Source organism: Pongo pygmaeus, chromosome 8 (genome assembly GCF_028885625.2).
Source record: "Pongo pygmaeus isolate AG05252 chromosome 8, NHGRI_mPonPyg2-v2.0_pri, whole genome shotgun sequence".
Classification (NCBI taxonomy): Eukaryota; Metazoa; Chordata; class Mammalia; order Primates; family Hominidae; genus Pongo; species Pongo pygmaeus.
The window spans coordinates 8,610,867-8,634,815 of NC_072381.2; the positions used below are offsets into that span (position 1 = coordinate 8,610,867).

Below are 23,949 nucleotides of genomic sequence, written 5' to 3' on the forward strand. Positions count from 1 at the left end.
CATATCAGCAGTCATTTCTTTACTACAATAGATATTTTTTTGCATTGAGGAAATGCATCTGTAGGTGATTTATAATGAAGGCTTTGAGTTGATCAAGAGGTATTTGATGTGTTCATTAATTAATTTATCCCTTCATTCACTGGATATTTATTGAGTATCTACAGTGTTTTATGTGCCAGGTGTTTAGCGGAAAATAAAACTACAAAACCCTGCTCTTATGGGACTTGTAGTTTATGACCGAGTCTCCCCGTGGGTATAGAACAACTGAGAAATTGTTTAAACGTTTTAATGATTGTTCATATGTGATGTTCTTTGAAGAATACTTTCAGGACCTGTACTTAAAAGTATCTTTTTCTTGTGCCTGTAGGATGCCCTAAATTCCATCAGCTTTGCTCCTTGAAAAGATTATAAACATCTTTGGGACAGACAACCATGTAAAAATTAGCAGCTTCTAGGAAATCACTAAGAACCCAGTAGGTTCTTTACAAGGTGATATGTGGTTCTGGACCAATCAGGTGTTCAGGATGGAGGGTGATGCCAGGTGGCAGGGATGGTGAAGAGATGGAGTCTTAGCACCAAGGCAGTGAATGGGGGGGACAGACTGAGGCCACAGTACGAAGATGGCAGCCAGAAGGCACGGAGCAAAGGGAGAAGGGAGACAGGACTAAGGAGGAGGATAAATGAGATAATCTCAAATACGTTCCCAGCTTTGTTGTCGACTGTCCTTGATTCCCCAGTGCTTTTTGGTCAGACCTCTCAGCCATTGTTTGTCTAGATGGCAGAAAGGTTTGCTGCAGATCACTTAAAAGAAACCCCAGATGACTGGTTGATCTAACGTTACATTCGAAAGAAGGATGTGACTGACCTATTGCTACGCACAACAAAATAACTTCTGCCTTGTTCTCAGAAGAAATGTTAAAGCATCGACCCATTTTGCCTTTTCCTAGCATGATCATATTTGGATTTTTAGCTCTGACCATTTTACTTACAATCTCAGCATGACATTCTTGCTTGGGCCGTGGGGCACAGTCTGAAGTATAAAATATAGTCTCTGGAATGGACTTTTCTACACTTAGAAAGGGCAATCCTATGTGTCTTCTAAAAAGTCTCATAAGCTGAACGTGGATCTTCAAATCACTACCCCACTTTCCAAATTTGAAGCTAGACAATTATTTTTCTAACAGATTGTGTGCACACCCCTGGAAGCAGGAGTTTATAATTGAAATGTTGACACAACCTTAAAGCATCGTAGCACGAGCAGTGTTGTTCTAATAAATCTCGTCCCTAATCCTCAGAGAGAACCTAAAGAAGAGATTCACTTTCTATATCAGGTTTCACTTACTGAAAGGCTTCTGAAGATAAAGCCCATAAACTATGAAGGGACAGATACAATGTGGGCTAAGGGGTTAAAGGGCTAGGGAAAGCTCCGTAATTCTCAGAAATGGGAAACAGATGTTGTTTGACATTTTGAAGCACAGTTTCCTTTTCCCTTATGCACTTTTCTGCTATCATGGTTTTCAAAGCAAAGATGTATTACTGTAAATGAGAATTGCTCGGCAATGAGTTTCCCGCTTAGAGAACAGAGGGGCCTGATATTAAGACTAATTTTTATTTAATATAGTGTCTTTTCACGTAACGGAATCACAAATTGCATTTGAACACCAAGCAGCATTGGTACAGTTTATCATGAAACACGGGGAATTAAAATCACACCTTATAAAAATGAGTAAATATAATTGTGAAGAAGCATTGCTGGGGCCTGGAACTCTGCTACATATTAATTTTTGTTGCTAGAGGGACGGCCCTGATTTGCACTGACTTCTGATAACCTCCGTACAGATAAGCACCTGCAGCTTCACACCTGCAGGTGCATGGACAAACCAGGACTTTGTATTCAGCTTCAAGGAGGAGGTGAGAGAAGAATCTTGGTAATAATAAGTGATTAGTGCGGGGAATAGAGTGCACTTGGAGGCAAGATCCAAAATGAATCAGTGAGCAGATAAAGCCCCAGGTGACCAATAGATTCCTTCAAATGGTAGCTGCGAGAGGAGAAGATACTTTTACTGTCAGAGAGACTGCATAGTGGGAAGGACCGAACCAAGGAGAGCCACTTAATGAGCAGAAGGAGCAGTGACAGTGGTGGCAATTTACAAGTCGTGCAAGGAAAACCTCCTTTCTGTCTATTTAATGTGTATCTCTGCTACCAGTAGTGATATCTATTTCAGCTGATTGAGTCATACAGCACAGACAATTGCTAGGTGGGCTCTTTCCGTGGGTTGGAAGAAAGTCAGTCAGTTCAAGGGAAGTGTCAGATCAGAGAGAGTTAATGAGATGGACTGAGCTGTGTGAAGCATTGACAGCTTAAGGTGGATGTTTGCTCGTGGCTACACGACACCATATTTATATTAAAGTTGTGGACGTTATGTGTCTTTTAAAGTCCAGTGTGTGAAACTATGTTTACTCTACAATATCTGATATTTAGGGGACTAAAATCATAAGCAAAAAGCAACAATATAAGCACTGGTATTCATCTTTTAGATAAAGGTACCTAGCTATGTGATTACAGCAGGTAGATTTTTAATTTCAACTTTTATTTTAGATTAAAAGTACATGTGCAGGTTTGTTACATGGGTAAATTGCACGATACTGAGGTTTGGGGTCCAAAGAATCCTGTCACCCAGGAGGTGAGCATAGAACCCAACAGGTGGTTCTTCAGCACCTTCACCCCCATCCAGTGACCCCCAGTGTCTGTTGTTCCCATCTTGATGTCTATGTGTCCTCAATGTTTAGTGAGTACATGCCGTGAGAACATGCCATGTTTGGTGTTCTATTTTCACATTAGGTTTCTCGGGATAATGGCACCTAGCTCCATTGCTGCAAAGGGCATGATTTTGTTCTTTTAATGGCTACATAGTATTTCTTGGCGTATATGTACCACACTTTCTTTATCCAGTCCACTGTTGATGGGGATTTAGGTTGATTCTGTGTCTTTCCTATTGTTAATAGTGCTGCAATGAACATATAAGGGCATATGTCTTTTTGATAGAATGGATTATTTTCCTTTGAGTATATAACCAGTAGTTGGCTTGCTAGATTGAATGGCAGTTCTATTTTAGGTTCTTTGAGAAATCTCCAAACTGTAAAGCAAGTGGATTTTTTTTAAAAGAAAAAAGAATGGCTTCATTTTGGTGAATGGGGCAATATGCCAAATTTTCATTTGCTCTTTCCATTGACAACGAAATAAAGCCACATCCAAATACTGAAGCCTCCTTCCTGAAGAATTCCCAATGGTCCCAGGTCCCCCACAGCTTGTCTTTCCTATATTATTTTTGCTATTACCCACCTGACGATCAGAATATTGTCAGAATCAAGTGCGAAACAAAATCAAAAAAAAAAAAAAAAAAAAGAAAGCGAAAGAAATGAAAAGCACATCCCCCAAAATAGTGAGTAAAACAAGTAAAGCGCCAAATAATGTTAACAATACAAGGTAGTTGCTTGTAATTTATCTCAGAGAAGTTGATTTGGATAAATTATCAACCAACACTCAAAATTTAGGTGTTATAAGTACACATATGCAAATACTTACAAGATTATTACTTCTAAGGCCATTTTTGCAGTTCTTATGGCGTTAAATCAGAAGTGATCAAATTCCCTTGGGGAGGCTGAAGCGCTGATGGAACTTTGCTTTGCTGTGGCATCTTCTTTAAAGCCCCCCTTTTTTGTTCTCTTCTATTTTATGCCATCATTTTTGGCTTTTGGGCCAATCGGACTGTCTTCTATGCCACTTCTCTGAATACTTAGTGAATTCTGGACATTAGGATTTGTCTGATAATTCTGTTTGTTCTTCCTGAACAAGGTCTTTGTGGAATATAAGATCAGATTTGGTCAGTTTTTTCAGCCCTTTTCTTTCACTGGTTACACTTAAGCTGATTTCCAGACTCCACTGCAGGCAGAGCTGTTTTCATGGTCACCTTGAGTTCCCCTACTTAACATTTTGTTAAAATAAATTAAGAAATCCCTATAATGAGAAGGTATTGTTGAGAGCAGTCACACATATAACAGAAATAATCAAATACCTTTTCCCCATGCCCTCCTCTAATTCCACTACTCAAGAGCATTGAATTTATATTCAACTATATTTAAAATGGAAGCCAAATTTAAAACAAATATTGTATGTGACATATATTACAACATCTCTCTGTGGAAATAATCTTTAATGCAATATTATGTTTATTTCACTGAAGTGACAATGTGTTGCTACCAAAGCTTCCCAATGCAACAATAATCTCATGGAGGCTCTTCATGATCTTTTTATTTCTTTTAATTGATACTCTTCCCTGCTTTTGTAAATTTAGGTGAATCAACCATCCTGGTGTCAGAGTCTCCAGTTTTAAAATGAACTAGGAAAAATCACCAGCGTCCTTTCACCCTCTGCTCTTCTGAGCTATATGGTAACCATATTTGAGGCAGTAACCATTAATTCTATGTTTTGTCTCAGTGCCTTGGATGCAAGTAAATATCAACAAATATTTGTATACGATGCTGATGATGTTTGTAGTGAAAAGGATCTTTAGTAAATATAGAAAATGTAATACATGCAAGCTCCCATTTAGGCCAAACACATCATGGAAACCTATGGCTTAGAAAGGCAAGTCAACACCAAGTACACTTGGGTGCACTGCTTATATTTCTCAAGGCAGTCATCGTACAACTTTGCACCCACTGTCAGGAACTTGACGTTAATGTGCAATGGCTAAACTTGCATTAGGGCCCCAGGCAGAGCCAACAGACATAAGAATAACATTCCAGTTTTTGCAGAAGGAAAACAAAAGCCTTTGTCTTTATGGCATGAAACCATATGCATCCTGAGAATTTTGCAAGATGATAATCTGAAAACTCCTAAAAGAGTGGGTTATGCCATGGTCTGTCTTCCTGTGATTATCATTGTCATCAGATTTATGTTAATTGCCAGAGTTTTGGTTCAAGCTGGTAATGCTGCCTTGGGCATTCCTGTGGTCTAATGAGAATAACGTAATATGGGAGACCTTATTACCCAAAGGGCAAATGCCACCTATGCAGGGGCCACTCTTGGGCAAGCTTGGAGTGGACAGACAAGGAACTGAGATGAGGTCTGCAGCTGGAAGTGAATCTAGGAGCTCACATCTTGCAATGAGGACCAAGAAAATCTAAAATCACAAAAAGCGTAGGTTGGTATTATTGTTACTTCTTTAATAAGGGTGTGGACTATTGTCCATTCTTTTATATACAGGTATCAATGACTTAGTGCTCTCCAAAGATATGATTAATACATTTGTATACACTTACCTGAGAATTTGGTAGCTGTGGTTGAAACAAACTTGTTGGTCAGAGATCCAAGAAAATGTGTGATTATGTTAGTAAAATATTGTGAGCGATGTCCTAAGTAATTCTCAGATTACCTCTGTCAGGTAAGGCTTATGATGTCCATCCAGAAAAGTAAAATCTTAAGACAGAGAAAGTTCAAGTCATTCAGTCAGGGTTATTCAGAAGATTAGTGGATCAGGTAGGTGTCCAAGTATCCAAGTGCGGAGTACCAGGTCGTAATAATTTTTCTTGGCTGGGTGCAGTGGCTCATACCTGTAATCCCAGCACTTTGGGAGGCTGAGGCAGGAGGATTGCTTGAGCCCAGAAGTTTGAGACCAGCCTGAGCAATATAGGAAGACCCTATCTCTACAAATAACAAAAAAATTAGCCAGGCATGATGGTACGCTCCTGTAGTCCCAGCTACTTGGGAGACTGAGGTTGGAGAATTGCTTTAGACCAGGAGGTTGAGGCTGCAGTGAACTATCGTTGTCAATGGCACTGTACTCCAGCCTGGGCGACAGAGTGAGATCGCATCTCAAAAAAAAAAAAAAAAAATTCTGCTGTAGTATACAGGTTTTTATTCAGGGATATTATTTCTGATTGCAAGTATTCCATATATCTTTTCTTCTTTTGTATCATTTCCATGTACCCATTCTCTCTTGATAAATGCATCATCTCTAATATTTTAATTATTTGATATTAATTGAGGCCTTCCAGATTCATTACATCAGTTAAAATTGTACACACACATACTTAAATTGTATATATTTAAGGTGTATAACATGATGTTTTTGATATGCATGTTGATAGTGAAGTGATTACTATAGCTAAGCAAATGACCTTATCCACCCACCTTCCACAGTTACCCTTTTTGTGTGGGGTAAGAGCACCTAAAATTCACTCTTAGAGCAAATTTGCAGTATGAAGTACATTATTATTAACTCTAGTCCTCAAGCTGAACTCTAGGCTGACTCATCCTCCATAACTGCAAGTGTGTACCCTTGGACTACTTCTCCTCACTTCCTTCTCCTCCCCACGCTGGGTAACCACTGTTCTACCCTGTTTCTATGAGTTTGACTATTAGATTCCACATAGAAGTGAGATCATGCAATATTTGTCTTTCTGTGCCTGGCTTATTTCACTTAGCATGATGTCCTCCAGTTTCATCCATGTCGTTGCAAGTGGCCAGTTAGGATTATATTCTGCAACAAACACCCTGAAGTAACAGTGGCTTAAGCAAGATACATGTTTCTGTCTCACAAAATAGAAGTCTGGAGGTAGGTAGTTTACAGCTGGTAGGAGGTTCTATAGATTTCCGAGACTCAGGCTACTTCTATTTCCCCACCCTTCCCCACTAAATCGTCCTCAGCTGACAGCTTCCATATCCTAAAGTGGCTCTGGGACCAGGAGCCAAATGTCCATGTTGTAGGTTGGGAAGAAAGATGGGTGGGCCATGGGATGCACCTGTAGCCAGCTCCTTGAAGCAGCTTTCTGGAAACCCACAAAGTACCTCATTGCAGCTCATTGGCCAGATGTTGGAGGTGAGGCCATACTTTGCTGCAAGGGAGGCAGGAAAATGTAGTATCAGCTGAAGTGTTAGGCGCCATGTCAACACAAATAATATCAAGATTCTGTTACTAAGGGAATAACCAAACTGGATGATGAGCAGCAGTATCTGCTGCATATGCCTTCTTACTTAGTGGCTTCCTTGCCTGGTCATTTATCCTTGGTCCTTTCTGATTACTTGGATGCCTTTTCTCCTTGGGTGTTAAAGAAAAAACAAAGATTTGGGAGGAAAGAGGACAAAGGAATTGGTGGCTTTAAAACTCAAAAGGGTAAGTACATGGATGAAGCCTCTTGAGCTGTGAATAGTGCTAAAAAATAAATAACATTTACTAAACACTTACTATGTGCTGAGATTTGTGTTAAAGTATTTTATATATAATATCTCATTTAATACTCAAAATAAATGTATGAAGGAGTTATTATTATCACCATTTTACACAAGGGGAAACTGTTCTGTAGAGGCTTAGTAACTTGTCTAATGTCACACAGCCAGCTACAGGAGAGACAGGATTTATTTTTTAGGCTCACTGATTCTAAAGGCTGAGTTCATGCTCTGCGTTCCTCAGCCTCCCAGGATGGGAAGGATAAGAGGACAGCAAGGTCACAATGGGAAAGGTCTATTTTGAAGTGTCTATTGATACTTCCTCTCTCTAAAGTTTCTACTGAAGAAGAATCAGGCAGTCATGTTTGTGGCATGGATTCTGCCTCTTGAGGCAGACTTGGCTGGTTCCGTGATGGAGACCACCCATCAAGGGCATCATAGCTGATTTTTTCCCTTGGAATCTCAGATTGAATTATGGAGGAATTGAATTGTGGGAACAGAATGCAAAAATTCAGTAAAGTGAGTAGGGGGCTCCCACCAGAAGATGGAAACAGGAGAAAGGGGTGGAGTCCCTAGAGCAAGGTTATTCCATGGCTGGTTGGCCCTAAAGAAAAGCCAGAGCTCCTTCTGTTAAGTTCTCCAGCCATTGCCTGGAATTCAGACTTACTGTCCAGTTCTGCTCCTTTGAGTCATGACTGGGAACCCAACTTCCATGGCCTGAAGAGTCTCTGGTAGGCTTACAATCACCTCTTCTTATTCAGGTTCATTCAAATGTTTTTCTGCTTTTTATATTCATGAGGGCTACAGTATAATAGATTCCTGGACTTAGAAAATATTCATTTTAGAGTGTGATGATTAGCACCACAGATTATGCAGCCAAATGCCTGTGTCTAAATCTAGATTCAACACTTATTATCTGTGTGACCATGGGCAAATCACTTTACCTCTCTGTGCCTCAGTTTCATTATAGAATGCTTCATGGCACATTGTTAATATTCGTATTAGTTCGTTTTCACACTGCTATAAAGAACTACCTGAGACTGGGTAACTTATAAAGAAAAGAGGTTTAATTGACTCACACTTCCCCATGGTTGGGGAGGCCTCAGGAAATTTGCAATTATGGCAGAAAGCAAAGGGGAAGCAGGCACCTTTTTCACAAGGTGTCAGGAGAGAGAGAGAGAAAGTGCAGGGGGAATTGCCACTTTTAAATCCATCAGATCTCGCGAGAACTTCCTCACTGTCATTAGAATGGCGTGGGGGTAACCGCCTCCATGATCCAATCACCTCCCACCAGGTCCCTCCTTTGACACATGGAGATTACAATTCGTGATGAGATTTGGGTGAGGACACAGAGCCAAACCATATCAATATTATATACATGTTTAATATTATCATTGCTCTTTCTGTGTTGTTTAGTATGAGAAAAACAACCTCTGCTTCTGATTTTCACAGAATACAACCCTGTGTGGTAGGTAATAGCGTCCCATTTCCCAAATAAGGAATTGAGGCCCAGAGAAATTAAGAAAGTTTTCCATGATCATTGATAAGTACTGAAGTCAGGATTTGTCCTTAGGTCTGATTCTAAAATCTGTTCTTTTTCCCTGGACCAGAATCACCGTGCACTTGCTCTGTATAAAGTAGCCTGGGAAAAATTGTCCCAGGGTCTCTTTAGTCCCAAATGAGATGTGCCATATATTTCTCAAACGCCCTGCATTTGCATAGGTGTTTTTTTTCCTTTTGCATTATGAAATTACTTTAACACGAGTTAGTTCATTTTCTGTTGTGTATGCCAGAGTTCATTGGCATAATAAAAAGCTTGTAAGTCTTTTGAGTAGATGAGAAAAATTCACTCAAGGCTTAGTTAATATATATGAGTGTTATTTTTTTTTCTCCCATCGCTCTGACCTGTAAATGGCTCATTTATCAGTGTGTTGAGCAGGTAACTTTCAGCCGATGGGCCATGAATGAAATCTGTGTCTGATGGTGGCCATGTACAGGGAGAGAGAAAAAGTGAATGATAGAAAAAAGAGGCAATCAATGTTTAAACAATGGTCTGCCTTCAGCAAAAGAAATCCCCCATGTGCTCCAGACTTCTTTGTGTGGGAAAAGCTAGAGAGAGACCACAAACATAAGCTGTCTCATCTCTTTTAAATCTATATTGGCAAATTAGCTACTCAATGGCTTTCAAATGAGCTAAGACAGCTTGTCGTTGTAATGACTGACAGGCTGGGGAAATCTGGACCTCTGTGGAATAAGGGTCTTAGAGAAGAGAAAGAAAATGTTCTGATTAGATGTCATTGAAGCCTTTATTTGTACTATTCACAACACTAAATTATGAGGATACCATCCTGACCTAATCCATTAAAAGGACTTAAACATGCCCTGGAATGACAATACAGGGTCTTACACAGTCAGGCCTAAAGTGGGGCTGGTTTTCATCCAAGTCGGCTTAGGAGTGGGAGAGGTGCAATTTGGAGTCAGGACTGAGCAGAGAGTGGTACTGTCTCCAAAGCCCTAAGAGAATTTCTAAAGGGTCTCAGCCCCAGATAGCTCTCATTATTTTCTTTATTGCAAGCTTTCATTTCATGTTTCTGTTAATAAACTTAAAACATCTTTTTTTTTGGTCAGATGTTTGGAGAAAGTGGACATCAAGGCTTAGTTTTGTCTCTTTATAACAGGAAATGACATTCGGAAAGTATTCCACACATTATTACAAATATTTCCACCTGATAGACAAATATTTTAAGACCAATGAGAGAATCCTATTTAACTTCCTCTCCTGGGATATGAAAGGTTATTATAGAACACAACACTAGTGATGTTTTTATTTCAGTTCGGGCATATTTTGTTTCATCATCTAGGCAGTAACCATGGTTGACTACATAATATTTTTGTACTTAGCTATGCAACTCTTTCTTCATACGTCCTTGCTTAATAGAATCTACATTGCTATCCAACTGAAATGCTGCTACTTTGGTAAGGGTAGTAGCACATTTAAAAAATATGCTGGTTTAGAAAGTATTACATATGTGTTTTCATTTGCACAAACTTCTAAATACAAACATTGTAGTGTTTCTTCTATAATATGTTGCATTTCCACCCTCATAGTGTATCAGGTAACAAGTATATGGCATAGTGATAATTTTTTTTTTTTTAGTATTTAGATTTTACAAAGCATTTTTACATGCTTTTCCAATAATCTTTCAAATAAATTATCAGTCCCAATTTACAGGTGCGGAACCTGAGGTTGATGGGGTAAGTCATTTATTTAACATAATAGAGCTGGCAAGGAGGTAGATTGCAAACCCAGGTTGTAAGTCTAGAGTCAAGACCTTTCATCATTGTGTGAGAACTGCAGAACAGGAGAGGTGGTTGTTTTGGCGGATAGCCAGATACCACGGGACAGAGGCCACTGGAACACAGGGCATTTCTCTGCCTTCCAGTATGGGAGTCTCTAAACAGGAAGCTGTTCACTCAATTCTAAACCACATTTGGAGAACAAAGAATTTTATTCATAGATGAGCTTTAATTGACAATTGCATTATTTCTTTCTTTTCACATCCTTTTATCTCTCTAATTAAAACTGGGATGGATAAGATCTTAACTTTCTTGTTTCAAGTTAAAAATTCAGATTTTTATGGGTAAATCTTCAGTGTTTCACAAGGCTCCCTGGTTTCTCAATGAAAGTTGCATAGCACCTCTTTTGTTCTCATCAAGTGGCATGCTTATAGGGCTAGATAAACCATAAAATTATAGGGTAGAGCTGTAATTACCTCTGCTTTCTAAACCACAGTGTAGGATCCTTATAGCACTTCCTTTAGAATGTGATTGAGTTAATTGTTATTACTATGTTATCATGTAGCATTAACTAACATACCCAAAGCAGCTACCTAGTTATTCAAGAGTCATTGCATCACCCAGAGCCTGGTGACTTAACTTGTGATCAGTGTTCATGAAATGTGCAAAATCAAGTTCCTGCTGCTTGTGTTTAGCTGGGGATTATAGTTCTTATAAAAGCCTTAGGGCTAGTTTAAGTGGCCTGAGCCTGAGGTTTTGAAATACCTGGAACTTCACCCAGGCTCAAAGCCCTAGCATGGTTGACTCAACAAGTGTAATATCACTTACTGCACTGTTTGTGTGTATTTAGGAAGACGGCTTAAAATTTAAGGGTCCTGTGTGCACTTAAACAGACTTGGGGCATTTTGGGAAGGAGTAGGAGTGCCTTTATGTTCAATCAACCGGCAAACCTGTTATACTGGTAATGTTATGTGGTAGAGAAATGGGAGAACTGGTTTGGAAAAAGTGAGAACTCTTGCTCTTCCCACTTACTCTCTGACCTATCACCCAGTTTTTAGAAATGTCTGGAGCCAAACTGGAACATTTTCTTGCTCTTTGTGAAGCACAGTTGAGATCTGGAAAAACAAACAGGTATCCTTCCAATTATATGTTGTACCTGGATCTATGAGTTGATGTACCTTGGTATCAGTCTATCTGTGTATCTTTATATCTGTGTATATGTCTATTTGTGAATGTGTATATCTCCTTTTGTATCTTTATGGGACATGTTGGCATGAATAAGCCCAGATTACTAACTCCAGTCTGGAATTCATGGATAACAAGAGGAAACTCGAAAAGGGCCTACCTAAATAGTTTGGAGCCTGAGGCTCTCTAGCTTTCCAGAAATTCTACAACTTTTCTTCCGCCTCCCCCAACGCATTGCTTCTATGACATCTCTTGCACCTGTGTGCTCCTAGTGCTACCATGTTAACTTGGTTCTTCATTAACGAGCGGTTTCGTAACCAGGCTCCCTTCTCCTCCTTTCTAACCCATCCTAAACCACAGGTCCTATCTCCTGGTCAGACATGGTCAAGGGATTCCTACAGCTTAGACTGCTGTTTGAAGCTCTTTGTGGACTTCCTCCTATTCCCCTTCCCAGCCTTCTTTCTCATTATGGCCCAGCCAGGACCCTTTATTCAAGCCCCACTGGAGTAGTTGCTGCTTTTGAGATATGCGTGGCACCTTCCTTGTTCTGTATCATTTCTTATGCCAGTCCTTTTAACTAAAATACTCTTTCTCCTATTTCAGCATTTGAACATGTCTTGAATGTCCTTCCTTTCTCTCTCTTTCTTTCTTTCTTTCCTTCCTTCTTCTTTTCTTTCTCTTTCTTTCTTTTTTTCTTTCTTTCATTTTCTTTCTTTCCTTCCTTCTTCTTCTTTTCTTTCTTTCTTTCTTTCTTTCTTTCCTTCCTTCCTTCCTTCCTTCCTCTTTCTTTCTCTCTTCCTTTCTTCCTTTTTTTCTTTTTTTTGACAAAGGGTCTTGCTTTGTCACCCAGGCTGGACTGCAGTGGCACAATCATGGCTCATTGCAGCCTCGACCTCCCTGGCTCAAGTGATTGTCCCAGCTCAGCCTCCTGAGTAGCTGAGACTACAGGTGCATACCACCACACTCAGCTAATTTAATTTAATTTAATTTTGTAGAGATGGAGTTTTACTATGTAGCCTAGGCTGGTCTTGAACTCCTAGGCTCAAGCAATCCTCTCACCTTGGCCTCCCAAAGTGCTAGGATTACAGGTGTGAGCCACCAAACCTAGCTGAATGTCATTTCTGTTATGCAAAAAATCTCCTCTGATATCCTCCAAAAGAACTTATCTGAAATAGGCCCTATATCCTCTAATTGATTTTAATCCTTTTGCAGTCAGGGACTCTCTCGATTTTACAACCCCAAGTATGTTTCGAGTTTTGATTTTCCTCTCCACCTATGTGGCTACCATAGTGATATGTTTAAAATGCTAATGTAATAAATGCTCATTACTCCTCTGCTTAAAATTCTGTCATGAGAGGAGAAAGTTTGAGTAGATAGGTAAGGGAAACTATTACTTTATACTTAATATTTCTCATAAATGCACAAATTATGTTTATAATAAAAATAAACCCTTTCATTGTTCCCCATTACCTATGGATTGGAAAAACAGTTGCTTCACATGACTTGGAAATCTCTTCATGATTGAATGGGTGATCCTGTTGGAAATTCAGGCTTTTTTGTACACGAGTTTTCAAGATGGACTTGGATTCTTGACATTCGCTGAATATTCTATGGTGCTCCTGAGCTCTGGAGGTGCTGCCCTTCTTTCCCCCAGGGTCCTCTTCCATGGGGAGGGGTTCCCCTCAAACTCCACATTCAGGTTATGCCACCTTTTCTCTGTAGTTTTACCTCCCCTCCCTAGGCATAGTTGGGTCTTTTAACATACCCATGTTAGGGTACTTACCACATGGCCCTGTTTTTATTTATTGTTATTTACTTGTAGCTGCCTGCATTCAAAAGAGATTTAAGGCAAATAAATCTGGTACTTTGAATTTTGTATCCTGGTGTATTACGGTTCTCCAGAGAAGCAGAACCATTAGAATATATTACGAGATATCAACTCACATGATTATGGAGGCTGAGAAGTCCCAAGATCTGCCATCTGCAAGTTGGAGACCCAGGAAATTTGGTGATGTAGTTTGAAGGCCTGAGAGCTGGACACTATAGTATAGATTCCAGTCTGGGTCTGAAGGCCTAAGAAACATGAGGGCAGGAGATTGATCCCGCAACTCAAGCAGTCGAGAGAGAGAGAGAGAATATCTTCCCTTTCTCTATTTTTTTTTTTTTTGTCTTATTCAAGAGCTAAATCCCTTGGATGATGCCTACCCACATTGGTGAGGGTGATCTGCTGTACTGAGTCCACCAATTCAAATGGTAATCTCTTCTGGAAACACCTTTGTAGACACATCTAGAAATAATGTTTAACCAGCTATTTGGGCATCCTATAGCTCAGGAAAGCTGATATGTAAAGCTGTATCACACCTGGGCACCTAGATCATGCCAAATTTGAGAGGTATTAATTATTATTATTATTTTGATAAGGATTTGTGAACTTGTAAAAAATAAAATCATAGAAGAATTGGAAGAGTGAGTAGAGATTATTACACAAATTTTTTGTTATGTACCTGAGGAGTCTAAAGTCATTTGTAGTCTCCTTCACATCTGGCACAATGTCTTGTGTTTGGAGGATTTTAGTATATTTTTGTTGAATGAATGTTGTTAACAATCAGTCACTCTCTTACTTATGGATTTGTCTATTTCTCCTTGCAATTCTATCCATTTTTGCTTGCTTTCAGCTGCATGAATATTTAGGATTTTTATGACCTCTTAGTAATTGATCCCTTTATAGTTATGAAATTACCTTCTTTATCCCCAGTAATATTCTCTTCTCTGAAATCCACTTTGTCTGATATTAATATAGCCAGATTTCATTTTATTACTGTTGGAATAAAATATCTTTTTCAACCCTTTTACTTCTTATCTATATTTAAAGTAAGCAGCACACAATTGGGTCTTGTTTTTTATTTAACCTTATATAATATCTGCCTTTAGATTGGACATTTACACTACTTGCATTTAATGTTATTATTGATATGATTAGGTTGAAATACATTACCTTGCAATTTATTTTCTATGTGTCCCATCTGTTCTCTCTCTCTCTCTTTTTCACCTGTTCTGCCTTCTTTTGGGTTAATTAAATATTTTTTATGATTCTATTTTATCTCCCTTGTGGACGTATGACCGTATCTCTTTATTTGTGCTTGTTCAGTAGTTGCTTTAGGATTTATTGTATGCATCTTTAACTTATTGAAGTCTATCTTTAAGTAATCATGTACCACTCCACATACATAAGTATAAGAATGCTACAATAGTAGACTTCTGTTTCTCCCTCCTCCATCTTTATGCTATAATTGTATAGCATTTTATGTTTATTATGCTACATTTATATTATTTTTCCTCAATTAGTTGATTATCTTTCATAGAAATTTAAATAATAAGAAAAAAATCTTATATACCTGCCCTAGCATTAATCTTTCCAGTACTCTAGATTCTCTTGTATATATTTATGTTTCCATCTGGTTTTATTTTCCTTCTGTCTGAAGGACATACTTTAACATTTCATGTAATGTGGGTCTGCTGCAGATGAATTCATTTTACTTTTGCTTTTGAGAGGTATTTTTTTTATTTGGTGAATAATTCTACTTTGACAATTTTGGTTTTCTTTCAATATTTCAAAGTGTGTCTTCTTACCTGGATTGCTTCTGAGAAGAAATCTGCTGCCACCTGTATCTTTGGTTTTTTTTTTTTTGTTTTTTTGTTTTTTTGTTTTTTTTTGTATGTAATGTGTCTTTTTTTCCTCTGGCTGTTTTAAAGGTTTTCTCTTTAGCGCTGGTTTTGAACAGTTTGATACATGTGCCTTGGTGTGGTTTTCTACATGCTCCTAATATCTGGGATTTGTTAACCTTCTTCAATCTATGGGTTTATAGTTTTCATTAAATGTGCAAAAATTTCAGCCATTATTTCTTCAATTAATTTTCTTCCCCTTCTTCTCTTTTGGAGACTCCAATTACATATAGGATATATATATATATTTGATTGCTTGAAATTTTCTCATAGCTCAGTGATACATCTTTTTTTTTAAATTCTTTTTTCTCTATGTTTTATTTTGGACAGTTTCTATTGTTATGTTGCAGAGTTTATTACTTTTTTCTTCCATAATATCTAATCTGCCATTAATCCCATCTAGTGAGATTTCCTTTTCACACACATTGATTTTTCATTTTTAGTAGTTGGCCTTGAGTCTTTTCTGTACTGTTCACCTTTCTATTTAACTTTTGGAACGAACTGAAATTGATCTGTAACAATGGTTTTAATGTGCTTGTTGGCTACTAGTTTTAATATCTTTGTCTGTTATTGGTCTGATTAATGGCTTTTTCCTGTGTTCTTTGCATGCCTGATACTTTTTGATTGAATGCCAGACATTGTGAATCTCACCTTATTAGGTGTTGGATATTTTTCTTTTCTAGGGGTATTCTTAAGCTTTGTTCTGGGATGTAGACAAGTTACTTGGAAACAGTTCGATCCTTTTTGGGTCTTGTTTTTCAGATTTGGTAGGTGAACTGGAGCAGTGCTTACTCTAGGACCAATTCTTCTCCACTACTGAGGAAAGATCGATTTGTGTACTCTACTGAGGGCCCTGTGAATCTCGAGGCTTTCCAATCTGGCTCTTGGAAATAGATGCTATTCCCAGCCTTGGGTGAGTGCCAGGCACTGTGACTTCCTGATCCTTTCAGGTGGTTCTTTTCCTGGACTTCACGTGCATAAGCTGATCAGAACTAAGTTGAATGTCAGAGGGGAACACTGTAGATCCTGGCATTCGCTCTATGTGTAGCTGTCTCCTATTTGATGCTTTATCCTTCAAATACTAGCTGCCTTGACTCCCCTCAATTCCATCTTCACAACTCATGGAATATGCCAAATTTGATCTGAGTTACCCTTCACTCCACTGTGGCCTGCAAACTCTCTCGAGGAAGTAAGCTTGGACAATTTTAAGGCTCGTTTTATTTGTTCCCCATATTTTAATAATAATTGCCCTTTATTTTCCTATATCCAAGGGCTCACAGAACATTATTTCATATATTTTGTCAAGTTTTTTATTGTTTTAGGTGAGAAGGAAATTTGAATGCCTTTATTCCATCTTGACTAGGTTATCTTTGTTTGAAATTATATTTCCCACATTCTTCTAGAATATATGATTCTTAGGCTAGAATTAAGTCTAATTACCCAATCTTCTTATATTGTTTTAACAATCTTTTTTACTTTTTTTGGTTTATTTTTTCTCAATAGCATGATTGCAACTTGCTAAAGCAAAGTGACTTTTCTGAATAATAAGCTGATAGCTCTGTCAGCTTTTTCTCTACCTCATTCTACAAATCATTATTCTTAACCACTGGAGAATTTTAATACTGATTTTGTAAAAATGTCCTTGGCAAAACATATCCTGCCATCTTTGCCTCTATTTCAGCTCATTGTATCATATGATGTTTTATTACAGGTGGAATGTGTGTGCAAATTGTGATCAAGAAGGTTAAGAACAATATTTACAAATTCATCGAGTAATTAGAAATAATATATCTAATATTTCATACTTTGAATAATGTTACTACTATCCTCATGATAGTGGTGAATTTATATTTTATTCTTTCCCATTCCTCTCCATCATCTTGATATCTGATGTCAAATTATATCAACTGTGTCTTTACAAAATTATTCTCATCTGTTACTCCTCTGCACTTCTGCTTCCTAGTTTAGGCTCTAATAAAATATCACTTGAATTGCCCTAACAGTCTCTCCTCTCAGCAACCTGTATACACTAAACAAGTCTTCAGATATGAATTGAATATGTTCTTGTTCCAAGAAGTGTTGAGAGCTGGCTCGGGATGAACCAATCATACTAAACCAAAACTTTAATGTTTGCCCCTCCTGTTAAAAATCCCTTCACGAAGTCCGTCCTCTAAGAAAACGAAATTCAAATGCCTTTGTGTGACAGTCATAAGATCTTATACAACGTACCTTTTTGGTTAAATCAAACAGCTTTTTGTTCTCTCTGTACATCAAATATTCTCTTTGCTTTCTTAAACTTTAATAGAATGTGCATTCTTTTTTTTTTTTTTTTCACTTCCAAGGTCTAACTCAAAAGCCTCTTTCCCACGCAGCCTCATTTGATCCTCTCCATATTGGAAGTTTTATTCTCTTACAGGCACTTCCACTTTTTACTTTATCCTTTTTTATTTATGTATATATCTTATCTCCTTTATTGACTATACAACAGTTTGAGGGCAAGGTAGGTATAGGGCTTATTCCTCTATTTTCTACTCTGCTTTGCACTGAGTAATTGGTGTTCAACAAAAGCCTGGAGAATGGTAAGTAAAGGGGCACAAAGAGTCGCTTAAACCAATTTTATCCAAATAATTCTAAATGAACAAAAAATTTCAGGAATGTTAGGTCTGGTGCCTACTGGTGACCATGGGAGGAAATATAACTCATGGCGCATTGGGTTGAGCAGGAAAGAGTATTTTTTGAGATTCTTTTTTTTTTTTTTTTTGATGGTTTTGTTTTAGGTCAAAGAAGATTAGTATATTAACAATTCAACACTAAATCTTAACTGGCAAAACACCAAGGTGCTTGGTATAGTGGTACTATAATCCAGTTTAGTGATCTTCTTAATTTTATTTTTCAAAAACTATCATTTTGGAAGTTGAGCTAAGACCAAGATAGTTTGATAACAAATGGAGACACTTGCTTGGCACATTTACATGTAGAATAGATTTCTTTTCTTTTAAATAACGGCTATTGGTTCCATGAGGTCATGGAAGTGAGAAATATTGAAGATAGTTTAGAAAACTTAAAATTTCACTTAATTGATAAACTCTCAGCTCTTCCACTTTCTGTGTCCTTGAGTAAGTAACTTAACCTAAGTCTTAGTTTTCTCATCTATAAAATAGGGATAATAACACTCTATAGTGTTGTAGGAGTAAATTAGTTATTTTTAGTAAACTTTTTCGCATAGTAGTTTTTGTTATGATAATCAGCATTATGTAAGTTTTAACTATTATATATACCATGACTTACAAGAGTAGTTACATTTGCCTTTTCATTTCTTTGTTTGATTGTAGGCTGCATGCATGAGACACCTTATCTCTACTATTTAATATACTGTTTAGATGTTGAAATTGCTCAGGTGATTTTTGTTTATTAAATGAGTACATCAAGGCCTTCTGTGGTGCTTAGTAACTATTAAAACCTTGTCATGGGAAGGGTTTAGATTGGAAAGCATTTGTGATGGCAAATGATATTAAACATTGAAATGAGAGGAAAAGACGGGGGGGTGAATCTTTTCATTGAAGTCTTTGGGATTAAGATAGTAGTTCACTTGTCTGAATCATCATAGAATCCTGCTAGAACAGTAGAGAAGACTAAGGGCAGATGAAGTCATTTCTATTTCATGATTTAAAACTGCAAATAACAATGGTCCAATAGTATAGACAATGCCTCTTAGCATATTATTTATATTCAAGCTGTCTACTTCAGAGAATATTAATAAAATAACCGTAGGGGCATAACATTTGCTAAATTCCTCCGACCCAATATTTTAAATTGTAAGCTACTACTTAACTTCAACACCTGAAATATAAAACAAGAACTGACAAAAATATGTGGAAAGCTATATATGTAAATGGGTCCCTAAAGTGCTGAGAAGCTCCCTAAGTCAGTTAGTGCTGCTATATCAGATTACCCTAAACTTGGAGGGCTAAACAACAAATGTTTATTTCTCACAGTTGTGGAGCCTGGAAATCCATAATCTAAGTGCTGGCAGATCCTGCATCTAGCAAGGGCCCTCTTCCTGGTTTGCAGATGGCTGCCTTCTTGCTGTATCCTCATATGGTGGAGAGCAGAGAGAAGGGCCAAGCTGTCTGGTATCTCATCTTATAAGGACACCAATCCCATCATGAGGCCTCCACTCTCATGACCTAATTACCTTCCAAAGGTCCCACCTCCTAATACCCTCCCATTAGGGAGGCTAGGGGTTCAACATATGAATTTTGGGGGGGGAGGTCACAAACATTCAGTCCATAACACCACCTTATTTCCAAATATACTCTTCTTCTGCTTTTCATGATGCCTAAAACTCCATTGTTATAAATCCATTCTTTTCGAACAACATACTTGACTGGAATTATCTACCCACTTTGACTTGCTATTATCACAAACAGGGCAACATTAAGTCTTAGAACTATTCAGTCCTTAGACGTCTTGTCTTAGTCTGTTCTCACACTGCTGTAAAGAAATACCTGAGACTGGGTAATTTACAAAGAAAAAAGGTTTAATTGGCTCATGGTTCTGCAGGCTGTACAAGAAGCACGGTAGCATCTGCCCAGCTTCAGTCATGGCAGAAGGCGAAGGGGAAGTTGGCACTTCACATGCCAGAGCAGGAGGAAGAGAGGAATGAGGAGAGGTGCTCCGCACCTTTTTCTGTGTGTGCCCATTGTTGGCTAATGCTACACCTTTTAAACAACCAGATTTCTTGAGAACTCCATCACCAGACAGCACTAGGGGGATGGTGCTAGACCATTAGAAACTGCCCCCATGACCCAGTGACTTCCCACCAGGTCCCTCCTCCAACACTGGGGATTACAATTAGAGATGAAATGTGGGTGGGGACACTGAGTCAAACCATTTCACATTTTTTCTTGACAGTGAGAGAGGGGAAGAGAGCATGGACATAAAGTGCTAATTTTAACTTAAATGAGGAGAAGTTGAATACTTTTTGGGTAGAGCACACAGGACCTTTTATGAGGGAAGGCCACAGTGATTCCTCCAAGAATGGCTTGGGTGTCTGAGGTGCAGGATTGGAGGCAGGTATAAAGTAGGATAAAGAAGGTACTGAAGTGGGACATCTCTGACTTGTCACTATTTTTTAAAGCCAGGTCTCATTTAAATTGAAGGTATTGGATTAGATACAGTGCTTCTCAGCCCATGTTGTACCCTGACCTTACACATCCACCCTGGTGAGAAGGAATAGAGAAGAGAAGTTCTGGTGGAATGAAGAACTGGATCACAACTATTGTCACAGTAGAAGAAGCACTTGTGAGTCCTCCTTATTTTTGCAGACTTTTGTCTTTCTTGTCTGTGGTTGGGGGTTGAGATCCTGAGCTATGTCCTATCCAAGGTCCCTCCAGCTAGAACATGCTCAGATTCTATAAATTGTTTTCTGCATAATATTCTTCCATGTAGATGCTAAATTCATCAGTTTAAAATTTATGACTACAACTCTTTTCAGCAACTTCACATCACCATACAGGTGCATGTGTATGTGATGTGATAAATTGAGTCAATTATAAGCACAATTCTGGGAAAATAAAGACAAGCAAAATTTAGTGCATCTTCCTCACTTATCTCTTTATTTCAAGTTCTAGAAGCTTTAGGGTCTGAATTATCTACATGAATGGCCCAGAATCCCCCCTTCAATTTCTATATGGAGATAACTCAAATTATGGCCAATATTACTGCTGCCTCCAATCTCTTTTTGGCTTTGAGATAATAAACATCTCCTAACAACTTAAAAAAATTGAGATGCCCTTTTCACTTTGACCATACAGATGGAAAAATTGTAAATAACAGATCCTTGACACTCTTCAGAAATAAAATGTGATGAAGAGTTCAGTTGTCTGATTAAATTCTCCCCATAAAATCTCACCTAGCCCATTCTTACCCCAGGGATAAGGACTGTGCACACAAAGGACATTATTTTTCTTTTGAACATACTCGTATCTTGTCAAGATGTCATCAATACAAATACGCTGACGTTTTTAGTGCGATGATTGGAAAGCAGGTTGAATTTTTCAATCCTCCCAGCCAATATAAGTCAGTCTGAGATACTTAATTTCTATTTGAGATCCTTGGTTTCTATTATAAACAGATCCCACAGTGGGAGATAAATTTCATGGTAACAGTTTGGACTTTTTTATGAACCACCTGCAAGTTTTCTGCAAACAACATGTTTTATGGGAGCTCAAGGCAATGTTCACCCATCAAGACCTGACAGTAAGAGGAGGATGGATGAGGCCTTATCTCAGGCACACACGTAACCTTCCCTGTCCCCTGGCCTGACCTCCCTCTGCACTCATTTATGAAAATGATTCATCTTTAAAGAGCTTCCTTGCTCTGCCTGCAGGCTGTAGATCTTTTTGCACTGAACTTGTGTAGGCTGAGGTTATAAACTTCGGTTTGTAAGCCATTTGGAGGGGCTTAATTTTGAATATTGGAAAAAGAAAGTAAAATACATGTACTTCCTTAAACGAATAATCTCGTCCTGGGACTCTCTTCTACAGAAAGATAGTCCCAAGAGATCTATTGAAAAAAACATCATTAGGATTCAACTTGTATTTATTTTGCTAAAGTCTTGCCTCAGCACATTTAAATAGAGAGTGGGCAAGTAGTGCTAGCATTGGGCTGATGTTATCATGCCGTTCTCTCCTCACATCGAGAAAGTGGCTTTGGAGCACACATTTCATATTGGTGGAGGGCACTGCAAAGGGTCTTATTTGTGTCAGGTCTGGTGGAAATCACTAGGTTTCTCTAGAATATTCCTTTGAACTGAAAAGCCTTAGGGAGTAAGGGGTATTAACTAGAAATAAGGAGAATAAGACCTCAACAAAAGTAGACATAGGAAAAGGGAGAAGAAGACGATATGAATTGGGTCATTTATTTAGGCTAAATCTGTGAGTTGTAAGAGCCAGTATTTCCATAGTACTTGTGTGTGGGATCTCACATTGGAAATATGGCAAAAAATAAATATGTGCAAGAGTTTGAAGAAAGAGAAGATACAATAGGTTCATAGCATGGTTTTTAAAATTCAATTTTTTGTGTGTAACATGATTTAAATAGCAATGAGATATCCTAGACCTGACATCTAGATACCTAGAGTGACAAACATTTTCTGTATAGGGATAGATATTCAGTTCTTTTAGGGCTTTGCAGGCCTTATGATCTCTGTCACAACTACTCAACTCTGCCAATGTAGCACTGAAATAGATGTAGTCAGTATGCTTGGACATGGGTGTTTTCCAATGAAACTTCATTTATAACGCCATGAGGCGGCCTGGATTTGGCCTGTGGGCCATAGTTTGCCCATCCCAGTCTTAGATTACTCTGGCCTCACACCAAGCCTCAACTAGACCTTTGCCTGCTTCCATGTTCCTAGACTGAGACCAATGACAAAAGTGTAGCCATAACTAAAGAGTGGCATTTTGCTACTTAACTGTTGTCAAAATGAGTCCCATGGAAGCCTGTGTTCTGCAAGGTGGCAATTGGTGTTCCTCGAAAAAGGTGTCTGTGGTTAAGAAGTTTGGTAAATATGGGTGAGACTTCTTGGACTTAAAAATTTTAAAATGCATTGAGAATGTCAAAGAGAAGATGTAGGAGGCAACATTTCCCAAACTTGTTCATTCGTAGAAGCTTGTTGTACTCCTGCCTCTTACCATCTTCACAACACATTCCTGGGGTGTGTTCTCCAGGGAGATTAGAGTCTCTGATGTTGTCTACCCTGCCCCACGACAACAACTGGATTATGTGCTGCCTGAAACCAGATGTCTGCCCTACACAAGCTGGCTTCAGACACTCTCCCAAACTCCAAAAACCATTCAGGTAGAATTTTTCCTTTGCGTCTTATCCTGATAGCTGTTTTTCTTATGCCAGCTTGCCTTTCCCTAATAGGTATTAGTGGAGCATGACTATGTGCCCACTGCCCCTCCAGATGACTACAAATTAGCAGTGGTAGAAATGAGCTCTTCCTACATTCCATTTATTGGAATAATTACAAAAATTCCTGTAGGGACTTGCCCCCTGGCAATCCCTAATGATGTAAAGCCCTACTCCAAGAAAGATATGTGCTAACATCTTACCTGAAGGAGAGTTTTCTTGTGCTCATAGACAGCAATGGTAAGACTTGGTGGCTGTGGGAATTCATAGAGGATGCTGGCTGTTCTATGGCGTAATGTTGTATGTGATGGAGTGCTGAGGAATTCAGCTCGTCTCTGCTGAGCACCCTTCATGTCCATGGCACCGGGCAAAGTGCTGTTGAAATTAGTATAATCATTAAGGTATTGTTCTTGTCTTTGAGGAAATTCAAATTATGTGGGGATTAAAGGAATATAGTAGTAAAATTGTTTCAAATTGTGGAATCCAGAAAGGACACAGTTTCCTCAGGAGTAAGGGATGGTAATCTATGTGGTTTCTGGATTCTGCAATCTTGCTTCAATCAGAGTAGCTCTGATGTTATCTATTTTATGTACTAG

At 38.4% G+C, this 23,949-nt stretch overlaps 1 protein-coding gene across 1 annotated transcript in view; it reads right to left on the bottom strand.

Annotated features, from left to right (window-relative positions):
• LOC129006525 (keratin, type II cytoskeletal 8-like) overlaps positions 1–23,712 on the bottom strand; it is a 42,096-nt gene extending 18,384 nt beyond the window's left edge. Inside the window, 1 exon segment of the mRNA XM_054436236.1 lies at positions 23,557–23,712. Within this exon segment, the coding sequence (XP_054292211.1) occupies positions 23,557–23,712 (156 nt within the window).
• Positions 23,713–23,949: the final 237 nt, after the last annotated feature.